Source organism: Aegilops tauschii, chromosome 5 (assembly GCF_002575655.3).
Source record: "Aegilops tauschii subsp. strangulata cultivar AL8/78 chromosome 5, Aet v6.0, whole genome shotgun sequence".
Lineage (NCBI taxonomy): Eukaryota > Viridiplantae > Streptophyta > Magnoliopsida > Poales > Poaceae > Aegilops > Aegilops tauschii.
In genome coordinates this window covers 516,177,122-516,199,662 of record NC_053039.3, presented here as the reverse complement: position 1 = coordinate 516,199,662, position 22,541 = coordinate 516,177,122, and the positions used below count along the sequence as shown (strand labels likewise).

Here is a 22,541-nt window from a genome sequence, read left to right as displayed (position 1 = left end):
AGAATACCAGATTCTAGGAAGACTGTTGGATAGGACCTAAATCTCTAAAAGATAGTTATCACAGGTTGTATAATATTTGCTTTGACAAAAAAATCAGCTGCTGTAGTTTTGAAAGGGGGTTTGAGTAATATTAAGGAGGTCTCTGTTTGGGGAGTCTTTGGAGCTCTGCAATCATATCAGAGAGCCTTGTGAGAGTGTGACTTTAAATGACCAAAAATATATAGTTAGTTGGACTTTGATGGGTAATGGGGAATATGTTGTTAAATTATCCTATAGATACATGATACAAAATGGGGTTAAGTACCCACATAACTTCTGTGGAATGTCAAAATGCCTCCTCGGGTAAAGGTTCTTATGGCTTGCACTAAGAGGATGCATCCTCACTAAGGACAACCTAATCAAGAGGGGATGGCGTGGTGATAGTAAGTGCTCCTTCTGTGGGAGGGATGAAGATATTAATCATCTCTTTTTCCACTGTTCTGTTGCCAGGATGTTGTGGATGGTCATGAAATGCTCATTTGCTATGCATGACATTCTGACAATAACAAAATCTATTTGGGGTTTGGATCAGAAAATTTGAGAAAAATGATAGGGATCTCATGACAGTAGGAATTTCTGCTATTTCCTGGACTTTGTGGAAACTTAGAAAGAAGGCTGTTTTGATAATAGCAGGGTCACTGATCCTTGCGTTCCAGTTAATTTGATTATTAAGTGGTTACATGATTGGAATCTGTTGCAGAAAAACCAAGAAAAAATAAGGCAAATGACGCCGGGCATAAGGCATGTTGAGTAGGTTGCGAGGGAGATCTTCATAGCAGTGCATGGTTGGAGAACGAGAGTGTCAAGACTTGTTGCTCCTTGATTTCCTCCCTGATGAAGCTGAATATGAAGATGAAGTTGCTTCTCTCTAAGATAGCTTGCTCTTTCCTGTTGTGTGCTTTTTGTTTGGTACATGGTATTGGATCCTTCCTTGTGCGTTTTTGATACTTGGCTGTATGTTTCAATCTCGTTTGTCTCCAAAAAGGTTAGCATCCCCTGCCGCCTGTGCCGGGGCAAAGCCTGTCCGCGTGAGCTGTTGGGAGGGAGGGAGGGATGGCTCCTTCTCTCATAGTAGCTTTAGCCATGTTTACTAGTTCCTACTTTGCAGTCTCGCAAGACATTGTGGTTTCTTTTATATGGAAATTGGAGACGGAGCTCTCTTTATAAAAAAAAAGACACAATACATCCATAGATGTTTACATACACGCACATACATCTCGTACTATGTTGAGAGTGCGACCTGTTATCCTATGGGCTCCAGCCACTAACTAGACCAGCAGAGGAAGGAAGGATCCCCTGCTGCTTTTTAATTTGAGAGGAAGCACGGTGTGAGACACACGTTTGATCTCGCGAAATTGACCGATATGGTTAATTGCCGCCCGCAAGGATCGAATCCGTGGCGGCCACCAACTTACGCTTGTTTCTCGGCTCCAAAATTCAAATACAACGGTTCCATATTGGTCGAAAAGCCATGAACGGTTGCTTAGATACTTGTTGATACCCCGCCTTTTCACCTTCTTCGCCGCTCTACATACCTTCGGCTCTTATGCATCTGACCATCTCCACCGTTATCGTCATGTCACCTTCCACTCTGCATCTTCCCACTCCCCAACCACCAAATTTATTTGGCCATCGATCACCACTGCGTCATGGCGGGGCAGCCGTCGACCTAAGCTAAAGAGGCGTCAACGTTACTCGTGTAGCCACAGGTTAACCCCCGAAGTATAGGTCATGGTACCAACCGTCCGATGATTAACGATCACTCGAGCCAAGCCCCCTCCCCCCTCCTCTTGACACACATCTCAATGTTCATGTATCATATTTCAAAAAAAAATGTTCATGTATCTGCACAGCTGTACCGTCCAGTTGGCGTGAACCGTATGATGATCCCTGCGACACCATCGCCAGCCAGGCAGCCAGTACTGCACGGTTCTCTACGGAAAGGTCCAAAAGTCCAAGCCAAGTCACCTCCACTTACACGTGAGCACTCCACCCCACAGCCCACAGCAGCACCGCCCCCGCGCACCGAGCTCGAACGAAGCACCCACCCACCCACCCAAGACCCAACCCCTCGAGCACGGGGGGAGCCACACAGCCAGGCGCACACACTCGATCCCACACTCCCCCGCTCCCTCTCGGCACCGCGGCGAGCTAGCTAGCTAGCGGGGTTGGTGGAGCCGCTCCGCTCAAGAGGGGGAAGGCGACCCACGGTGGCGGAGGCAGGGGAGACCACCAGGCCGGTCGGGCCGGAGTCCAGCAGCAGCGGAGCGGAGCGGGCCGACCTCGTCCCGGCCACCCCTGTGCCCATGGCGGCGAGCGGCGAGGGGGGCGGCGACGCGTCCGCGGCGGCCCGGCGCCGGTGGGATCTCAGCACCAAAGGGGCGGAGAACATGTAATGCCATTCTTACAGTAGTACCAGTACCGTTTGCATTCTGTTTGCTGCGTTTTTGTTTTTCAGGAGGGGATTATATGGGCGCCGTTCCCGAGCAATGTCGGAGCTGGAGCTCGTCGTTCGGCGTGCTGCTAGATCTGTTTTAGCTGTGCGCGATTCATGCGTGTTTTTGGTGATTTTTAGGGGATTCTTTTTCTTGGTCTGGGAACTCTAGATTGGGCGACCTAGGGTTTCGTATTGGAGGAGATAGATTCAACACAGCCTTCACTCAAATGTCTTACACTGAACTTAGGGTGCCAAACTCAAGTTTTTTTAGGAGTCCAGCTCATCCTTTTTTAGCTTTGAGAACTTCTTGTTTCCTTTTTTTCCCTTCCAGAGGCATAAGTTTGGACGAGATGGATATTCCATCTTGCTCTAGCAAGCTTGAATCATTCTAGGGTGCATGAGAAATTTCTGGTGGATGTGCGCTCCTCAACTTCCACCGGCAAATTTTAGTTGTATGTCTTGGCGCATCTTACAGGAATTTTTTTAATTGCAACTATTTTTGGTCACCAGCTTTTCCATGTGAAGATTTTGAGATAGTGTCTTAGGTGGCCTTGGCTGTTAGGATCGTGCAAGTTGACTTTTTAGGATCCTTTTTTACATATTGTGTGGCCGGTCGATATGCAGTTGAGATCTGGAGATCTTTGTCAACAGTTCTTGGTCATCAGCTAGAACTTCCGTGCGTTGTCAAGGGAAAAATGGATATGTATCTTGTTTCTTATTAGATGCTTGGCCACATATTTTTGTTGTCACAGGTCTTTTCCTTTTTTTGAGAACATTAAGACATAAACTGGCATGCTTTTTTTTTCTAGAGCAATTCGATTCAGATGTTCAATTCGAAGAGTTATGAGAAGTGGCATTGAGTATCTTTATGTAGTTACATACCTAAGATGTGTCCAAATTTACAGAAGTGCTCTTATGTTTATACTTTATACTTCATTGTCAGTTGTCACATATATATGTCGGCATTATGAGTCATTATGGGGGATTGGCTATCATAATGCTCAGGTTAGAAGCCTATCATTTGCCTGAATGCACTAAATGCACCTTACTATTAGTTCATTAATTGGAGAGTATTAGAGTATTTCTATATGTGTTGAGTTGCTTGCACGATATTTGCACCGAATAGTTTATGAGGTTGCACTTTTTTTATTTATAGAAGGTAGTTGAATCCCCCAATGTTTATCCATTTATTCTCTCTCATTACAATTCCTAGAAAGCTCCAGCTGCAGAGCTGTACTTATATTCTTTATTTTCTGCAGTCCAATGGTGAAAGAGGCTGCGGAAATCTCTACAGATGAAGAATCAGATGGTGTTGTTATATGCCCACCAGATGGCAATACTCGTGATTGCGAGGAAGTTGTTAGCGGTAGTGATCATGATAGTTCTCCAGAGGGCCAAGTAACTTCTGTAGAACCGGCCATAGACGGAGAAACAGGGGAAGACAAGCTCATAAACCAAGATTCACTGAAGTTGATCGATCAAGAAATGTCTGCTCTGCCTAAGTCACCAACAAAGGCTAGTATGTCTGGATCAGAGAAGTCCAAGCGTACTGTTCCTCAACCATTCGCACTTTCAACTCAAAGAAGGGCTTCTGGTGGAGGAAATGGTGCTGTGGCTCATCCATCCAGTAATGGAGAAAAATCTGGGCAAGGAAGCAGTGCCTCTCCAGCAAGCATGATAAAGAAGGTATGTAGGAGATTTCTTTATGCTCTATTACACTGTATCATGATGCCCCTAATATCATGTGCCTCTAGTCTTGATTTTATTAGACACAGTTTTTAATTTGATTTTTGGCCCTAACGTTCATGCATTCATTGCTATGGAACGTTAGCTAACTAGATCATACAGAAGCAAGATTGGCTAGCCAACTTATCGGTTGAGGTTTTGCTTGCGCATGCATTGGCCATCATTGGCTAGAAAAATGAACTAGAGTTGCCAAAAAGTTGGCCCTCACCCAAACAAAGACCAATATTTTGGACATAACAAAAAAAATTTGTATTGTACACTTTGGTCACAATCCAAACATACCCCAGATCATATGAGTTGGTGATGCTTGGAAGAATGTAATATCTTCTGATTGAAGAGCTCCTTTGTTTGTTGAAGTTTATTTGTCTTTCTTTTGTCGTGGAACATCTTAAATTTCTTTTATGAACCTGAACATATGCACGCATATTAATCGATGACATGTGTCTTTTCTTTGTTCCTGACTGATGTTTGGCTGAAAATGTCATCCTGTAAGCTTTTTGTAGAGAGTTTGTTCTATTGACAGAACTAATCTGGGTATTACCGCAGAGTACTCTGGTGACACCGAAGAAGATGTCGCAATCTGGCCTTACATTTCAACCTCAAGATGACGACTCCTGTTCAGTGACTTCTTCGTATCCTTTTCTAATTTACGGTCTACACTCTACACTGTTCTATCATTATGTGCCTGTAATTTTATTTTTTGGAAGATGTTCTTTCAACTTTTGCATACCAAGGCTCAAGGCTGTACGTTTTCTGGAAGATCTTACAATTTGTGCTATGAACTCACAAGCTGTATCTTCTCAGTCGAGATTGTTTTGTGAACTGAAAACATTGCCAACATGACGTTTCTCTCCTCGTAGCAGTTTGAAACAATTGATTATGTATTTCCTGAGTTGCACAAAGAACCACAGCTTCAGCACGAGCTGGCAGAACTAAGACAACCGTTGCCTTTGCTCCTACATTTGTATGTGACGACCGTGCTGACAAGAGGAAAGAGGTGTGTATGCAATCTGATTGCATTGTGCCAAGACAAGATGATCATAACCATTAACAGCCAGTAGCGATTTTTTTTTAAAATCTGATACTCACAGTATTACTAATTCTTCAGTTCTACACGAAATTAGAAGAGAAGCACAAAGCTTTGGAAGCTGAGAAGAATGAGGCTGAAACAAGGAAAAAGGTAAGAATGTACTTTTATTTCGTATGATGGAACATTTGAGTTATTTGTGCTCTGTTTCACCCTGGTAAAGGAAAAATGTCTTGATTTAACACGGGTATCCTTTGTTCTGTACGACACTTAAACAAATGGATTTTCCAGCATTACTAGGCGATTAGATGCTTGATTGCATATGTTTATGTCAGAAATAGAATTGGAATTGATATAGAACTATAATCCCTATGATGAAAATGTAGTTGTGTGAGGATTTGCATCTCCTATACATTGGAGGTTTATTTGTACATTCCCATTTGGCCATAGCAGTGTATGTCTATCAAGCTTATTGAATAACATAGTGTTCAAGCCTAGGTTAGACTCTTCTGAATTCGAGCCCTAGATTCATAACAGCTTGCTACTGCCAATTTTTTGACTAAGATATCCTTGAACCTTTTGTTGTTAATATTGTTACTAACATTTCTGATGTTCATGCTTCCTGTAGGATGAGCAAGAAGCGGCTTTAAAACAACTAAGGAAGTCCTTGGTCATCAGAGCAAAACCCATGCCAAACTTCTACCAAGAAGGGCCCCCTCCAAAGGTTGAGCTTAAGAAGGTAGTTCGGATATCTTGTATTTCCTCATAAAAATTATACTTGCAGTTGCTTATACATGTTTCATAAATCACTATCTACATTTAATGGATGGTGCTTTCCAGGATAATTCTGTATATGTCACCGAAATGAGGCATAAACCTTAATTAGTTAATGTGCTGTTTTTTCACTGAACAACACATGTTGCCCCTAATACAAAAGCAACCCATGGAGTGATATCATAGGTGTATCTATAAGGCATTGATAGATATCATAGGTGTAATTTGCTTCATAAAGTTACATCTATAAGGCTTTCCATTTGTGTTATAGAGAGTAGATGTTGATGCATAGTTTTATGACAAGCAGAACATTTAACTAATTTCCCATAATTTTTTTAGTTTACTGACTACTGGCAAGAAATATAACACACCCGATGGACTAACTTTATACTATGCTCAGTCACGGATTTACATTTGTGGTTTTGTTCTGTGAAGGTGCCTCCAACCCGTGCCAAGTCACCAAAGTTTACAAGGAGAAAGAGCACCGGCGACGGCTCACCGGCGACCCCGGAGGCGGCAAACACCAGCGCTGCATCTCACAGGGCGCATCGTCACAGCATGGGGAACCCTAAAGACGCCAAGAAAGCGCAGTGCTCGCCGAAGAGCGGCGTAGGCGCCAAAGCCAGAGCTGTGAAACCCGTGAGCTGAAGGCCCTCTGAGAAGGAGGACCATGGAGCAGCCAGACAAGCTCGAATGTCGCTGTACAAACCCTAACTCAACGTTGTCTCCGCTGTCGTTGTGTTTCGCGGTTAAGTTGATTCATGTAAGGTGGATGTCAGTCACTCGGTCGTTTGATGCCCTCGACGAACAATTTGAGAGCTGAACTTATTGCATTGCCCCGCTGGATGTTTGCTTGCCTGGGTGGTTTGCTGATTTGTCCCATGTTCCATGACCCCATCTTGTCTGGTGTTGTGCTCATGTTTGTATTATTGTCATGGTTTGAAGTTTGCAAATTTGCTCGGAGTATCTGTGGGTTCCAGACGTGGCCACCATGATAATGGATGGCCCAGCTTTACATCTATAAACATGAAAGCATAAGCATCTCCATGACATGGCCACCCCTGGGAAATAATACCCCCTCCATCCCATAATAATAATATAAGAGCATTTTTTACACTAAATTTAGTACTCCCTCCGTCCCATAATATAAGAGCATTGACTGTCAATGCTCTTATATTATGGGACGGAGGGAGTAGTAAATTTGAACGCCATATTAAAAGTCAGAGAAGGAGCATTCACATTTACTTTCTCATTCATTCATTAGAACAGAATGGAGCATTATTACTCCAACGTGAAGGATCTCAATTATTAGCAGATAAAACTGACTTTTCCAAGCTCCATTTCCTGACCCCGGTGTCAGAAATGATAAGAAAATGAGAGAGGAAAAGGTTTAGATGGGACACAATGACATATTTAAATTGGCAACTAGTAATTGAGAAAGCCACCACCCTGTTATCTTTATTTCCAAAAGAAAAGATCATGAGCATTCACCTGTCGCCTCTTCTTCTTTATCTTGTTGTTTATTTCGTCTAATCTGGTGTACATTTCCAACCTTGCCATGACAGAGTTCATATCCCTCTCGCTGTCCCTTTGACTGACTGGAATTATTGATACGCGTAGAAATCTCTCTCAGCCTTCAATTTTCTTTCTTTGTTTATTGGACGGTTTCTTGGTAGTTGGCGAGCAGTGCTCCAGCTCCATCCAGGGGCCACGAACGTGGGTCTGGAGGAGATCTGAGCCTCCTCCGTGAGGAAGGAAATTTGCTCAAGTCCACCTAAGATTTCATCGACGATCACTTCGACACATGAGATGAAGGTATGTATGTATGCATCTCCTCTCGCCTTCTTCGATCATCGGCCCAATTTGCACATCTCCTGGTCCATCTTAGCCCTTCTCCGTGAAGAAATTTGCTCAAATTCTCTACTGAGAATCTGAGATTCAGTCAATCACCATGATCTGCAACTCGCCATTTCCCCAGGCAAGAAGCAGCTTCTACGCTCAGTGACAGCTCGGTCCTTCCATCCCATTCCCAGGTGAAGATCAATGGCTACTACTAGTAGTACGGCCTGGGGATCTCACCGGCAGTTCTCGGCCCTGCTATCCTCGGCGGTCCTGGAATGGGTGCTGATCCTGCTGATGCTGCTGGAGGGCCTGCTGTCCCGCCTGGCCACGGCGTTCGCGCGCCTCTGCAACCTCCCGCCGCCCTGCCCGGCGTGCGCGCGGCTCGACGCCGTCCTCGGCGGGGCGCGCCCGGGATCCTCCTACCGCGACCTCCTCTGCAGCTCCCACAGGGCCGAAGCGTCGTCTTCCCGGGCGTTCTGCCATGACGGTGGCATGGGCATTGGGGACGTTTTGCGAGATCGGCTTGCCGTCGACGACGAGATCGATCGCGCCGGGTACAGTGAGCTGAGGGCCTCCGACTCCGAGTCCGAGCTGAGAAGAAGATCGCCGGAGGACGCCGCCGCCATCGATCGGTTAAAGAAGCAGCTTACTTTGACGCAAGTTCAGAGTGGCGTCCCGGACAGAACACACGCTGCTGAAGATTCAAGGGAGCCGGGCAGCATCGAGGCCGACATTCAGTCAACTGATCTTCCCACAAAAGATGAAGAACCTCATACGAAGGTTGCAAATGGCGTTCTTCAATCCGAGCTGATGCAAGTTCAGAGTGGCAAATTACACTCTGAAGATCCAGACAACATTCAGACAAGTGATGTTTCAACAAAAGATGAAGAACCCCATACAGATACAGGAGGTGTGTGCAGCATTACCATTGACAACCATACCATCTGTTAAATTTTGTCCTGCCAATCTGAATTTCTGACAATGCTATCTTTTTTTCCTGTAGATCATAACCCAGAAGAAGATGTGTGGCACGACGCTGATGATGGCGAACCATCTGAAACCGAAGCTGCAGCGGATGAGCCGGACCCTGAATTTTCCGACAGAGCCACCACACGGCAGGATTCCTTGAGAGTCCACCAGCACCTGAAGCTGCTGCTCTCGCAGCTCTCCACTTCGTCTTCTTTCCGGGCGCCCGACAGCCCGAGCGTGCAGGAGCAGCAGCACGAGCAGGCCGTGCTGCGCAACATCACCAGGGCGCTCTCCCTGCAGCGGAACTACTCGGGCGTCTCCGACGGCAGCGTGGCCGGCGCTGAAGGTGAGGCTGAAGAGTGCGGCACGGTTGATGAGCTGAAGCGGCGGGTGGAGCTGGACCGCAGGTCCATGGCGCTCCTCTGGAAGGAGCTGGAGGAGGAGCGGAGCGCGTCGGCGGTGGCGACCAGCCAGGCCATGGCCATGATCACCAGGCTGCAGGAGGAGAAGGCGGCCATGCGGACGGAGGCCGCGCAGTACCGCAGGGTCATGGAGGAGCAGAGCGCGTACGACCGGGATGACGCCGAGCGGCTGGCCGGCGTCGTGCGGGAGCTCGAGGCCGAGGTCGAGGGATACAAGGCCAGGCTCAGGGACCACGAGATCGTCGGCGAGATCCGCGACCATATGCGGCTCCTTCCGTGCCAGAGAGAAGGCGAAACCGGCGGCGTGCCCGGAGCGGCCGGAGAGGAATTCTCCGGCGGCGGCTCCGAGGACGACGAGAACGCGCGCGCCTGGAAGCAGCTGAGGGGGCTGACGGACAGGCTCCACCGGCTCTCGAACAACAGCAGCGGGAGCGTCCAAGAACCGGAGCCCACCGACGTCGAACAAGAAGAAGAGGGCGGCGGCGGCAAGGAGGAGGACACGACGGAAGCTTCGGTGGTCGGCAAGCGCGTGAGGAACGGCGACAACTTCACGAAATGGCAGCATCTTCAGTCCATCGAGACGACGAGCAAGGGCTCCACTCACGGCCACGGCCACCGAGGAGACGACGGCGGCGGCGAGGGCGACGACACGGCCGCGTTGGAGGAGGAGATCGGTGAGCTCAGCCGGCGGCTGCAGGCGCTGGAAGCGGACCGGAGCTTCCTGGAGCACAGCGTGAACTCGCTGAGGAACGGGAGGGACGGCGAGGCGGTGATCCACGACATCGCTCGCAGCCTCAGAGAGCTCCGGAAGACGCTTGGAGAAGATACCATGGCTAGCTGAAAGTTTCAGCGGCCGGGGTCATGCTCATGCAGCATACACACACAGAGGTGACCAATTCTTCAACCTTCGCACTGAAAATGCTTCGTGATCAATCTGCTGGAAGTTCATCTGAACTTTTTATATGAACTACACCTCCGATCGATCCAGTGATCATCACCGCTGCTAATCTCACTTTGATCCTTGTGATTTGATCGGCTGGAGTTGGAGCTGATCGAAGGTTGTGCATGATGTAGGTTGTAAATAGTGATGAGGCTCGTTGACCGTACAATAAGCATGTGTGCATATATGGTGGTGGACTGGTGCTGGTTGGTTTGCAAGTGGACCAGGATTTTTTGCGTCGAGTGTTTGTTGTGCAATGCATTACAGAAGTAGAGTGTCATGGAATTTGCACCCGTTTCATGTAGTACAAATTTTTATCTTGACGGGTTTGAAATATTGTGAGGATGTAAGTATGATGCATAACTACCATGGTGTAAAATTTCAGATCAAAATTCGAAGTGCATATCTAGAAACAAAAATCACAGGTGACGGTGTGAATAGTAGCTATTGTGAACCGGGCCTTTAATTCAACCAATTTTCCATAGTATAGGTTAGGGCTCTCCCAATAAGACAATGCACCTGTGAAACTAATTCTTGTTTTGCCATGGCAAATTAAGACGTTTTACCATGGCAAATTTAAAATGTTTTGCCATGGCAAGTTTGGAGTTTTATTCACACTCCAATTAACCATGGCAATAAAAGTTAAAAATTGCCATGGGAATTTAGGTAAATTTACAATGTTAATAAGGGTAAATTAGCCATGGCAAATAAAAAGTAAAAATTGCCATGGCAATAAAAGTTAAATATTGCCATGGGGATTTAGTTAAATTCGCCTTGTTAATAAGGGTCAATTAGCCATGGCAAATAAATATTAAAACTTGCCATGGTAATAAAAGTTGAATATTGCCATGGGGATTTAGGTAAATTTGCCTTGTAATAAGGGTCAATTAGCCATGGCAAATAAATATTAAAACTTGCCATGGTAATAAAAGTTCAATTTGCCATAGGGATTTAAGTAAATTTGCCATTGTTAATAAAAGTCAAATAAAAAGAAAAAATTGCCATGGTAATAAAAGTTAAATATTACCATGGGGATTTAGGTAAATTTGCCATGTTAATAAAAGGTAAATTTCCCATAGCAAATAAATAGTAAAACTTGCCATGGCAATAAAATGTTAAAAATTGCCATGGGGATGTACGAAAATTAGCCAAATCATTTTGTGTTGTTTTGGAGAATTTAAAGAATTACCGCAACAATTTTAAAAATCAAAAGTTGCCATGGCAAGAAAGCAATGAATTTTCCATGTTCCGAGAACTAAATTTGCCATGATTCGATAACTATGTTTGCCATCTTCTAGGAAACAAGTTTGCTATGATGCATAAACTAAATTTTGCCATGATCAATCAACTAAAATTTTGATGTTTACATGGCAAAAAGTATAAGATTAGTTTCCATGGTAGAAAACGGTAAATTTGCGCCATGATCCAAAATCGAAAGTTGCCAGGGCAAGAAAGCAATGAATTTTCCATAAACCAAGAACTAAATTTGCCATGATTTGATAACTATATTTGCCATCTTCCAGGAAAATTTAAGAAAAAAATTTACAGTGAGACGACAAATTTAAGAAAATCACAGGAAATTTGTATAATAAAATAAAGTTGGTCAGGCTTGGTTCAACAGTTTCTCGATTGTATGTCAAATTTTGAAAGTTGTTTCAGGCTTGGTTGAGGCTTGGTTCACAGATTGTAATCACCCTCTGTACACCATGTCAATTTTAACGTTTTTTTATTGCAATGGCAAATTTAGTCTTAATGCCATGGCAAATTTTGTTTTATTACCATGGCAAAATTATCTATACTGGCATATCACGTAAATTTCTGTATTATACCTTTTTTCATGATTATATGGTAGTTTTGTTTATTAGACCATGGCAACTTTGTCCCTAGATTTTTTCCAGTGAGTCTTTTTCTTGATCCAGTGCATTTTTAGGTCTTTTGTGTTTTCTCTATTTATTGGAAAAAAGCTGTTTTTGGGCCTATAATATTATATTTTTTATATTCTTGAAGGCAATTGTGTTTACGGGCTGGGCTAGTCCTTTTGGGCTGGTCCGCTGGAGGGGAGGGAGGAGATCGTTCGGGAGGGAGGGCTCTTTCGACCGAACAGAGAACGTTCGTCGGGAGGGAGTTGATTTACCGAACAAAAGGTTCGGTATGGGATGCCCCCAGACCGAACAGTTGGTGGTTATCGGGGTCCTTGTTTGTACCTCCCTCGCACCTCCCCGTGTGAAAAGAATAAAAAACACAAAAGAAAACTAGAAAAAAATCCATCACTCTTTTTTTTTGCGGGTCAAAAACCCACCAAACTCAACTACAATCACGAGATCCCCACCAGTTTTGTTTCCGTTTTTGTTCTGATGTTTTTGTCCCACAATAAATCTTCTTGATTTGTTTTTACCTCTCTGACACCTTCCTGCAGGGAAAGAAAAAAGAACATAAAAGAAAATGAATCAGTACATGTGCCTTGATATATATCAGTGTCGACACTAAGGCCTTGTATAATGGATGGTGCTTAGGGAGATGCTTAGTAAAATAAATCGAGTTCTTCTTAAGCACCGGTGCTTATTTCTATAGGACAGACGCTTAATTAAGCGTCTACCCTCCACAAATAAGCACCGGTGCTTAGAAAAAAACTGGTTTATTTCTCTAAGCACCTATCCCAAGCACCTTGCATTGTACAGGGCCTAAGGAAGACAAATCATGTTCCTTCCATTTTATGAATGAATCAGTATATAAAAATATAATACATGTTTATCTAAATAATGTGCAGGGTAACCAAATACCATCAGCTTTAACATAGCATGCATGTGGATCCATAAGAAATCATGATAGTAATATTTTTAAGTTCAAAATCAAAGAAGTAATATTTTAAATTGCCATACTCAAATTAGTTTTGTACTCCCTTCGTATCAAAATATAAGACTTTTTTGGCACTGCAGAAATGTCTTATATTTTGATACAGAGATAGAATGTTATTATTGCGGGCATGGGCAATTCTTTTTGCAGTGTAAAAACGTCGTATATTTTGGTACAAAGATAGTGTATGTTCTTATTATTGTGGGCATATATTTTATAGGAGAACCAAAAAAATAAAATCATTGCACTGTGTCAGTCCAGACCAGCCCAGCCCATTATCAGAGATACTGGCGTGTAGGGTCACCTTGTGAGCATCAAGGTCGAACAAGACCAGACCATACCACGCAAATCCTCTGGCCCTCGCACCAGCCGTCCGTGGTTCCCCATCCCCTCGCCGCTGGCACCACCACCGTACCGCCGCGGCGCCATGCTCCGGCTGCGAAGCTCCATCCTCACCCATCTCCTCTCTTCTTCTCCAGCCACCTCTCCCGCATCCCCTCTCCACCGCCTCCTCTCGGTCGCCATTTCCCCAAGCACCGGATCCGCTGTGGAGAACTACCTCTTCTCCACCTGCGGCCTCACGCGGGCACAGGCCGCCAAGGCCTCCCCCAAGCTCTCCCGCCTCAAGTCCCCCGCCAATCCCGACGCCGTACTCGCCTTCCTCTCCGGCGCCGATGTCGCCGCGGTCGTCGCCAGGGACCCGCAGCTCCTCCGCGCCAGCGTGGGACAGAACCCTGGCGCCCATCGTCGCCGGGCTCTCTGGCCTCGGCCTATCGCGTTCCGAAATCGCACACCTCGCCTCGCTCGCCGCCCACAGATTCCGCAGAAAAGACACCGTCTCCAAGCTCGAGTACCACCTGCGCCTCTTCCGCTCCTTCGAGAACCTCCTCCGGGCCATCAAGTTCTGCGATCTCATCTCGCACAGCCTCGAGAGGGTGGTCAAGCCCAATGTCGCGTTGCTGCGCGAGTGCGGGTTAGGTGATTGCGACATTGCCAAGCTGTGCATCTCAAGGCCCAGGATGATCACCACCAACCCGGAGCTTGTCCAGGCGATGGTGACATGCGCTCAAGACATAGGTGTGCCCCGTGGCTCTGTGATGTTCAGGCACGCGCTGCTTGCTGTTTCATCTGTCGGCAAGGAGGAGATCTTGCTGGGATGTTCAGCCAGAGTGGAGTACTTGAGGAACACGTTCAGGTGGACGGATGCTGAGGTGGCCATTGCTGTTTCTAAGGCTCCAGCGGTGCTGACGAGGGCTAAGGAATCTCTGCAGCGCAGATCCGAGTTCCTCATCTCCGAGCTGGGGTTGGAACCGGCATACATTGCCTATCGTCCGGCAATGCTCATGTACAGCTTGGAGGGCCGGATCAGACCCCGACACTACACTACGTTGTAAAGTTTCTCAAGGAAAATGGATTGCTCAAGTGTGACCCAAGCTACTATACTGTTTTCAAGGAGTCCGAGAAGACATTCAAGAAGAAGTTCATACACCCTCATAAGGAAGCTGCACCGTACCTGGAAAAAGACTATGATGCTGCTTGCAAGGGGGAAGAGCCCACTAATTTCAGATTCACATAAGCCGAGAACGGGCTCTGATGTAACTGTTTGCTGGTTGTCTGCTGCTGTATGTCTGCTAGATGCTGGGTCGGTTGTTGTTAATTGTTATGAAACTGATAATTTGATCCCTGAATACTGATATGTAATGTCATCACTCAGCAGAGAAGAAACCATGGATCAATTATGAACTTTTTCGTCCCCATTCATGTTTTTAAACACACGTATTGGGACTAAGTGTGAGGTGAGGCCATTCTGCCATGCATTAAAATTTCAGTTTTCAAGTTCGTTGCTGGTGTATTGAGATAATTAGCCAAGGCAAGGTCTCCTTCATGTCAGTAATGCACTCCTAATGTTCTATAAATGTTTTTGCAATTCATAGTGGATAATTGGAGGATCAATCTGATGCCCATCCCAAATTTAGGTAAATACTGTAGTCTTTTTGGAAGCAGCTGGAGAGCATGTTGCCTCCTGGTGTTGGCGTTTCCTATTTTGGGCCATTTTTTTTGCTTTAACTAAGTAAGTAAAGATGGAGGCGTTCATTCAACCGTGGAAACTTTAGTGAAAAAATTCAACCGTGGGAAGTGTACACAGATGAGTTCTCCTTTAGTTAGATCAGAAGCAACGATTTGGAACCATTGGTCATATTGGAAATACCTACTGGGCTGCAGGATGAAATGTGCAGGGCTCACACATACATGTTATCTGCTAAAGAGAGATGCCCACTTGACTAAACATCGAACTCTCATGGAGGAGGGTTGGCATCATTTAAGTTTAAGTAAGTAAACTTACGTGCCTCTGTTCATTTTTATGCTAGTATTGTTATTGAGACAATGGAGAAGCACTTGCTGCTAGTGATGTAATTGAGACAAAGAAGCACTATTTTTTTTTGTGTGTTGTGGATTTTTATGCTCTGCACCATGGCCATAAATCATGTGTTTACTGTGGATGGCAGCTTAAGATTTTTAGTTCATTATTGTGTTCTGGTCCTGTGGGTAATTCTTGGTGCCAAGCACCACCAGGTGGTTCACTAGCAAATTTTTTTCTTGCTTTCTATATCCGAGGTACCTCTTCTTTAGTTTGGCTAAAACTGAGTGCTTAACTTGTTGCTTTTGTCAGTGTGATTGTGATTAGTGTCAGCAAACAGTTGGTATCATGTACATCCATACTCTGAATACATGGTCTGAATATCTGCAGAGACTGCAGGTTCTTAATTACTCGCCCCTAGTATTCTTGTTTGTTTGAAATGCTGCACATAATCTGCTAACCTTTTGGGGCACATTTCTTCCAACTGGCCACATAATCTGTACTTGAATTAGTTTCCGCCATCTTGGGTGTTCATCTGGATGAAGATATCATTGAAATTCAGGGACGCAGAGTAAAATTTGATACCTGTGTCTGCATGATTTTTGCCAAGGTAAAATTAAGGACTCGAACAATGTTTGATCTGGAAAGGCAAATAACTCCAGTACTTTCTTTAACTCCCGAAGTAACTACCAAAGCATGCTAGAATTTTTTTAACTTCTATTTTTCAAGAAGATGGGTTGTACCCCTTCCATACCAAAATATAAGCCGTTTTTGCAGTTCAAATTGAACTGCAAAAACGTTTTATATTTGGGTACAGAGGTAGTAGTTGTCATGGTCTGTTTTTTCTGAACAAGTAAGCATTTCAAGCTGACTGTACTTAAACCTTTCATACATCCACTTATGCATTTGGGTCCTCCAACAACCTCCTCTGGGCCCTCAAGAAGAGCTTCAACCTTCTCATGTCTGACCTCGAGGGTGTGATCAAACCAAATGTCACGTTGCTGCGGGGGTGTGGGCTAGGTGCTTGTGTTATTGCCAAGCTATGCATTAATCAGCCATGGCTGCTCCCCGCCAACCCGGAATGAGTCCAGGCTATGGTGACATGCGCCAAAAACATAGGTGTGCCCAGCTGCTCTCGGATGTTCAGGCACGCTCTGCATGCTGTCGCATTCCTCAGTGAGGAGAAGATCACAGCCAAAGTTGAGTACTTGAAGAGTACGTTCAGATGGTAGGATGCTCAGGTGGGCATTGCTGTTTCTAAAGCTCCATTGATGCTGATGAGGTCCAAGGAATCGCTGCAGCTCAGGTCTGAGTTCCTCATCTCCAAGGTGGGCATGGAACCAGCGTACATTGCTCATCGACCAGCAATATCGGTCACAGCCTAGAGGGCTGGCTCAGGCCCTGATACTAGGCTGTAAAGTTTCCCAAGGAAAATGGATTGCTCAAGCGTGACCTGAGCTACTTTACAGTTACACTTGTCAAGATGAACGAGGATGATTTCATGCTGAAATAATATGCCCCCACAAGGAAGTTGCACCTTACCTCGCTGAAGATTATGCAGCCGCTTGCAGAGGACAAGTGCCTGCTAGATTCAGTTTTACATGAACCAAGACCGGTATGAAAATTGGTATGGTCATTATGTCATTCAGTCGAAAAGAAAGCGTCACACTACTATGAACTTGTCCTTCCTTGTGTCATATTGACACATATATTGGAATTAAGAGAGTGTGAGATCAGGGCATCCCACAGATGCTTTGAGGTATCAACGAGTAGTATTTCTGCACACTCTGTATCTTTATGTTCTGAAATGGCCATTGCAGTTTTCAGTGCAATCCTCAATCTATCTTTCCATGAAAGAATGTTCTCATTTTGGCCATGAAGATGATATGAAGTCTCAAACTTTGGCATGGATGAAAATTTTGGACCTCTTCTTCTGTGGGAAATACTTCTGGAATTGCTGATGGCCAGTTAACCACAATGTGCTGACCATTGCTGAGGATGCAGTTAATCTGGTTTGTTGGTTGCTTCCTTTAGTTCTATATAAGCTGAAATGTTTCTTCTTCCTGCAGTAGCTTTGTTTGTAAGATATTAACTGTTGTGAAGGGAGGCCATTGTTGAGTGTTGACTAGTAGTTTATATATCAGTTTTTTCGTTTATTTGTCTCCTGTAGTTTTGGATGACCTTCTGGGTGATACTTTTCTAGGGCATCTGATCTCGAAATTGAATAGTTGAGTAGTAGGCTAGTGGCATTTCTGTTGACTGCCTACTTGTATATTACTACCACGTAAACAGATATTTCTAATACCCTGGTATTTTTGGTGGAGAAGCAAATTGACGCTTGTATGGTATGGTGCTGAAAAACAGAGGGCATTTCATACAATAGGGGAAGTTATGTTATGGTAACCTTAAAAAGGATTATGGCATTACCATGTTCTGCTATATCTTTTAGCTAATTTTATTCCATAATAGCACTATCTATATAGATAGTGAGGGCATCTTTATCCCTTAGCATATTTGTGTAGTATAGTGGGGTCTTATGTACCATCTTTTTTTGCAAATTTCTATCTGGAAAGTCGGAATTGGAAAAGGAAAAAAGCTGGATTGGATGCCATGTAGTATGGAATCTTGCAGAATTTCAAACATAGGAATTACTGATGGTGCACATTTGTTTGTTCCTGATGTGAGGCTGTAGAAGTTGGAAGGAATGAGATCTCAGGTGTGTGCTCGCAGTAAGACGACGGTGATGGTCCATGCTATTACCGGCGAAGAGATGTGATTTATAGATCAGTTGTGTGTCCCTTCTATGGTACTTGTTATATGTAGACGAGGTGAATGGATCGATCGATGGAGTGATTTACCACCAGGTCAGAAGATGTGGAGTTCTTCCTCGAGCGAAAATTGGGCTGGGCAATAGGAGCATACTGATTTACTGAATGTGGATGGTGCTTTTTTTCTTCCAGGTGAAGATGTGTTGAAACTGGATGTTGATGGTGCTTGTTTCTTCTTCCAGGAAACGAGACAAAAAATGGTGGCAATGACTTTGCTGTACTATTCATGATTCTGAAGGCCCTGTTAGTGGATGATGCCCTGAAGATTCAGTGACATGTACGGCCTGACGCTGGCGTAAGTTTTATTCAGGGAAGCTCCAACTTTTTTTTTAATTTTGCAAGTTAAGTAAACCTTCTAGTATTATGTGAAGAACTCCGACCTATCCTTCCTTCTTTTTTCCTTACTTCGGTAAAACTGCAGGACCTAGATGGAAGGAAAGGTACTGCAAAGAAGTCGAGGCACAAGAACGACCAGAAAAGAGGATACTTGATATGGTTGCTGACAAGATGCATTTTCTTTTGTTTGAAATTGAGTTCATCAACACTTCCAGGCCCGCTTAGAATACTAAACCTAAAGCATTCAAGCCAAAACCAAACAAGAAGACTGCGCGCAAAGAAGACCAAGCACTTGGCAAGGTATATAGCAGTGTTACTGTGCCTGGTTATATGCTTCTTGCTACTAGATTTTGCTGTGGTTATGTATCTTGCTGTTGCCTCTCCAGGCCTTCTGCTAAACTTTACATGGAAGGGTAATGACTGATGACTCCTTTTGCTAGGCTAATAGGCTCAACTCTGCAGTCTGAACTGGTATCCTGGTAACGATGGGAAAACAGTGCTACTTATTTGTCATGTCTTCAACAAGCTCTATGAATATTAGTCAGGGAATAACCTCATGTTGGTTGAAAGACGTGCACCTGGTATCTGCCCGTTGATGCACCTCACCTCACATGATTTCTTAATATTTGGTAGCTTGTGTCATTTCTCATGATTTATGTGCCTGTAGCTGAACTGTATGAGCTACCTAATCTGGGCACAGTAGCTTAGTTATTTCTATCTCCAAGCCACATTGCTCTTGATGTAAATAGACAGCGGCTTAATCACTAAAACAGATGGGGCCCTCTAAAAGTGCTATGCATGTTTTCTTGGGTCTGCTTCTTAGTCCTCTTTTTGTATTTTTGGTTAAGCGACATAAGCATGTTGTCTCCGAGGCTGGATGCATGCATTTTCATGTGCGGATCCTCCTACCGATAACCAGATTAGGTAGTCTTATAATTCAGCTACATGCAATATTTTGTTTCAGAGATATGAACATAGCCTCGCACCAGGTTAGATCTCCCATTACCTGTCAAAATGCATTCAAAAGTTTACACCTGGAACCACCATGTTAGCATACTGTATGGTCTTGCGGGTTGCGACTAATTTACTTTCTTGCTAGATTTTTTTTTTCCGAACTATTGGCTAGGATAGGTTGCCGAGCCCTTTGTAGAAGTGGGCCTGCTGAACCTTAGCCAATACTGACGAATCAGTTGAAAGTTTATTCAAGTTTCTGACATTAAAATTATCCTCAACACTCTTTTCTACTGGTAGTGGTATAGCTAAATGTGCATGCAGGCCCTGTTCATGCGCTTGACCCAATTTTTCAGAAGGTTTAATGCTCACAGATTTTAGTTGGCTCTGTTCATTCTTTCCAAAATGTGCATACTTCCCTGCTGCCCCGATTAGAATTACACTATTTTATCAAGCGTCAGAACTACATAGTATTCTAAGGATGCCTCACTTTGAAAAATGTGGCTTCTTATGCATCAGAAATTCAGAATTCTTTTTAAGAAATTCCTGGAGCAACAGGGGAGGGATGAACTTCAGGCTATGCTCTTTAAAGGAAGTTTATTTCTCAGTGACGTGTTGTAATCTGTAACTTGACATAAATTCAAAATGATTCGGTATCTTCTTTGCACTTTTCAAAGTTTTTACAATTCTACAAGGTTTCTTCAGTTCATCCTCAGCTATATAGTGGGTTGGGCTTGAACCCTCCTATGATCTAAATTAAGAAAGGAATTTGAGTGCATATGCTAATAGAGGATACCAGAGAATGTTTCATTGGGAGATAGAGATACAACTTCTACTCCCAGACATGGTGACATACACATATACATACGATCGAAGTTACAAAAACAAGTGCGTATTCTTTGAGCATCTACATGGCTCCATTGCTTCAAGCACACTCAGGCCGTTGCGCATTCTTCCACATCTCAAGTGGGATCCTTAGCAGATTCTCCTCCTTGGGCGTTGCCGGCGGGATGAACGCGTCGTCCGTGTTGGTGCCGACGTCGATCTCAGGCATGAACCACGGGAGCTGGAGCGCGGCGGCCGCCGTCAGCCGCTTGCCGGGGTTGCACTCAAGAAGCCCTTTGAGGACCTGGTAGCCGTCCTCGGACAGCATCTCCGCGGGGAAGAGGTCTCCCAGCGTGCTGCGCTGCTGCTCCCGGAACTGGACCGATCTATGCACCGCGCCGGCGAGCGGCAGCGACGTGAACTCTGGCCACGTCCTGTCGTCCGGCGAGCCGAGGACGCGGAAGATAGTGCGGAGCTGACGTACCGCATCGTCCCTTCTCACGTCGCCCTTGAACAGCGGCCTGCCGGTGAGCATCTCGGCCATGACGCACCCGAGCGACCACGTGTCCGCCCCCGCGTCGTAGTCCGGCTTCCCCAGGAGCACCTCGGGCGCCATGTACGGCAGCGTGCCAGCGTCGCTGCACCGCGTCCGGTCGGCCGTGCGCAGGGACATGGCGAGTCCCAGGTCGCAAATCTTGAGGATCTTTCCCCCTTTCCCGACGAGGACGTTGGATGGCTTGAGGTCGCGGTGGACGATGCCGAGCCTGTGCATCTTCTCGGCGCCGGTGAGCAGCCGCCACATGTAGGCGCACACGATGGGCTCCGGGAGCGGCGCCCTCTCCCGCAAGAAAGCGTGGAGGCTCGGCCCGGCGACGTACTCCATGGCGAGCCCGAGCCTTGGGGTGGCCGGGTCGCAGACGAGGCCGTGGGAGCCGACGACGTAAGGGTTCCCGGCGCAGGCCGCGAGGAAGCCGGCCTCTTGCCGGAGCTCGGCTGCGGCGTCGGCGGGGTCCTGGGAGCCGCAGGGGAACTTGATCGCGACGGTCCTGCCGGTGGCGCGGTGGCGCGCCCTGATGACGGTGCCGAAGCTGCCCTTGCCGAGGCAGGGCGTGTCGTCGAACTCGTAGTCCTCGGTGCTACCGATCCGGATGCGCCTCCTCTTGCAGCCTTTGGTGGTCGTCGCGCGGGCGTGGACGGCGGCAGGTCGCTTGCGGACGGCCATGGCGGCGCTTGGCTGCTACTGGTGCTTCTGGTGGGCTGCGGGAGCGCGTGGCGCAGGCGGAGGGGACGGCGGGAGCGGCCGATCGATGGGGGCGCGCACTTCCGCGTGGATCGGCGCCATCCCTAGGTATATCGACGCCGAGTGCGAGAGCACGGCTAGGTTACACACAAACAGATCTCGCTGTTTGCCTCACCAGGTTTGTAATGCTATCGGTTTCGTTTCCTTGCTGCTCGAGTTTTCGATTGGGCAGTTGTAGGTTCAATCGCACGCCCATACGCACGCGTCTTCCGCTCCTCTCCCCGAATCGCAAATTTTGTGGAATTGGCGAAATTTCGGAGAAAACTTTCAAAAATTTCGGCCAAATGAAGTACATGTTTCTGTAAATTAGTACTCCATCCGTATCGGAATATAAGTAGTGATCTAAACGCTCTTATATTTCTTTACAGATGGAGTACTTTACATGATTTACTTGGAAAAATATATTAGCACATTCTAATTGATTGTTGATATACCAAGAGTGTGTCGTTGAACAAAAGCATTTGTCCTTTGTGTAAAACTTATGAAATTTTGGTGTATTTTTGTGTAGGTCACGTTGAAGAGCCTTTCTATCAAGGGGAAGAAGAGCGTGGGTGGCGGAGGTAGGTAGCCGAAGTCGGCAAGTCGGTCCAGCAGGCCGTGGGAGGTCGTGGAGGACATCCACTTGCCCTTCGTTGGCGAGGCCACCTTCTCCTTGGGCGGCGGGCCCCTTGCCGGCGTTGATCGGCTGACCGTTCTTCGCCAAGCGGCGGCGTCTTTCCATGACAATGCGGAGGCACAACGGTGGAGCTTGGTTATGATGGCACACGTGGAGAGCAGCGAAGCAACGATGGAGCGCAAGAGCAGCAGAGCAGGGCGCGAGGAAGAAGGAAGGGTAAGAGGAAAATGAGTGTAAAGTTCTTTCTTACCTGCCGCCTCCCGTACATAGGGGGGAA

The 22,541-nt window shown here is 46.0% G+C and overlaps 3 protein-coding genes and 1 pseudogene across 6 annotated transcripts; 3 read left to right on the top strand and 1 right to left on the bottom strand.

The window, feature by feature from the left end:
* The first annotated feature begins 2,035 nt into the window (after window positions 1-2,035).
* On the top strand, window positions 2,036-6,896 carry LOC109781296 (protein WVD2-like 3). The gene is made up of 7 exons (XM_020339898.4): window positions 2,036-2,431; window positions 3,736-4,162; window positions 4,769-4,854; window positions 5,126-5,219; window positions 5,331-5,402; window positions 5,878-5,988; window positions 6,459-6,896. Exons 1-7 carry the CDS (start codon window positions 2,346-2,348, stop codon window positions 6,669-6,671), a joined length of 1,089 nt encoding a protein of 362 aa, XP_020195487.1. The 5' UTR covers window positions 2,036-2,345; the 3' UTR covers window positions 6,672-6,896.
* Window positions 6,897-7,372: 476 nt separating this feature from the next.
* Window positions 7,373-10,615, top strand: LOC109781298 (probable myosin-binding protein 6). 4 transcript variants are annotated; one of them, XM_073498334.1, is made up of 4 exons: window positions 7,471-7,838; window positions 8,057-8,775; window positions 8,869-10,144; window positions 10,331-10,615. In XM_073498334.1, exons 2-3 carry the CDS (start codon window positions 8,067-8,069, stop codon window positions 10,095-10,097), a joined length of 1,938 nt encoding a protein of 645 aa, XP_073354435.1. In that variant the 5' UTR covers window positions 7,471-7,838; window positions 8,057-8,066; the 3' UTR covers window positions 10,098-10,144; window positions 10,331-10,615. The 4 variants fall into 4 exon arrangements, with proteins under 4 accessions (XP_020195488.1, XP_020195490.1, XP_073354435.1 ...); XM_020339900.4 differs by having other exon boundaries at window positions 7,560-7,838; window positions 8,002-8,775; XM_020339899.4 differs by having other exon boundaries at window positions 7,373-7,838; window positions 8,002-8,775; window positions 8,869-10,615.
* A 2,770-nt stretch (window positions 10,616-13,385) lies between these two features.
* On the top strand, window positions 13,386-14,791 carry LOC109781292 (transcription termination factor MTERF8, chloroplastic-like; annotated as a pseudogene).
* A 4,808-nt stretch (window positions 14,792-19,599) lies between these two features.
* On the bottom strand, window positions 19,600-21,719 carry LOC109781293 (putative cyclin-dependent kinase F-2). The gene has a single exon (XM_020339895.2). The coding sequence runs from the start codon at window positions 21,568-21,570 to the stop codon at window positions 20,449-20,451; it is 1,122 nt and encodes a 373-aa protein (XP_020195484.1). The 5' UTR covers window positions 21,571-21,719; the 3' UTR covers window positions 19,600-20,448.
* Window positions 21,720-22,541: the final 822 nt, after the last annotated feature.

Bases quoted from the DNA above. Each gene is read 5' to 3' on its own strand.
- LOC109781296 (XM_020339898.4), top strand. From the start codon at position 2,346: ATGGCGGCGAGCGGCGAGGGGGGCGGCGACGCGTCCGCGGCGGCCCGG. The intron at 2,432-3,735 runs GTAATGCCATTC...TATTTTCTGCAG, and splicing joins ACCAAAGGGGCGGAGAACAT to TCCAATGGTGAAAGAGGCTG. The intron at 5,989-6,458 runs GTAGTTCGGATA...TGTTCTGTGAAG, and splicing joins CAAAGGTTGAGCTTAAGAAG to GTGCCTCCAACCCGTGCCAA.
- LOC109781293 (XM_020339895.2), bottom strand. From the start codon at position 21,570: ATGGCCGTCCGCAAGCGACCTGCCGCCGTCCACGCCCGCGCGACGACC.
- LOC109781298 (XM_020339899.4), top strand. From the start codon at position 8,067: ATGGCTACTACTAGTAGTACGGCCTGGGGATCTCACCGGCAGTTCTCG. The intron at 8,776-8,868 runs GTGTGTGCAGCA...TTTTTCCTGTAG, and splicing joins ACCCCATACAGATACAGGAG to ATCATAACCCAGAAGAAGAT.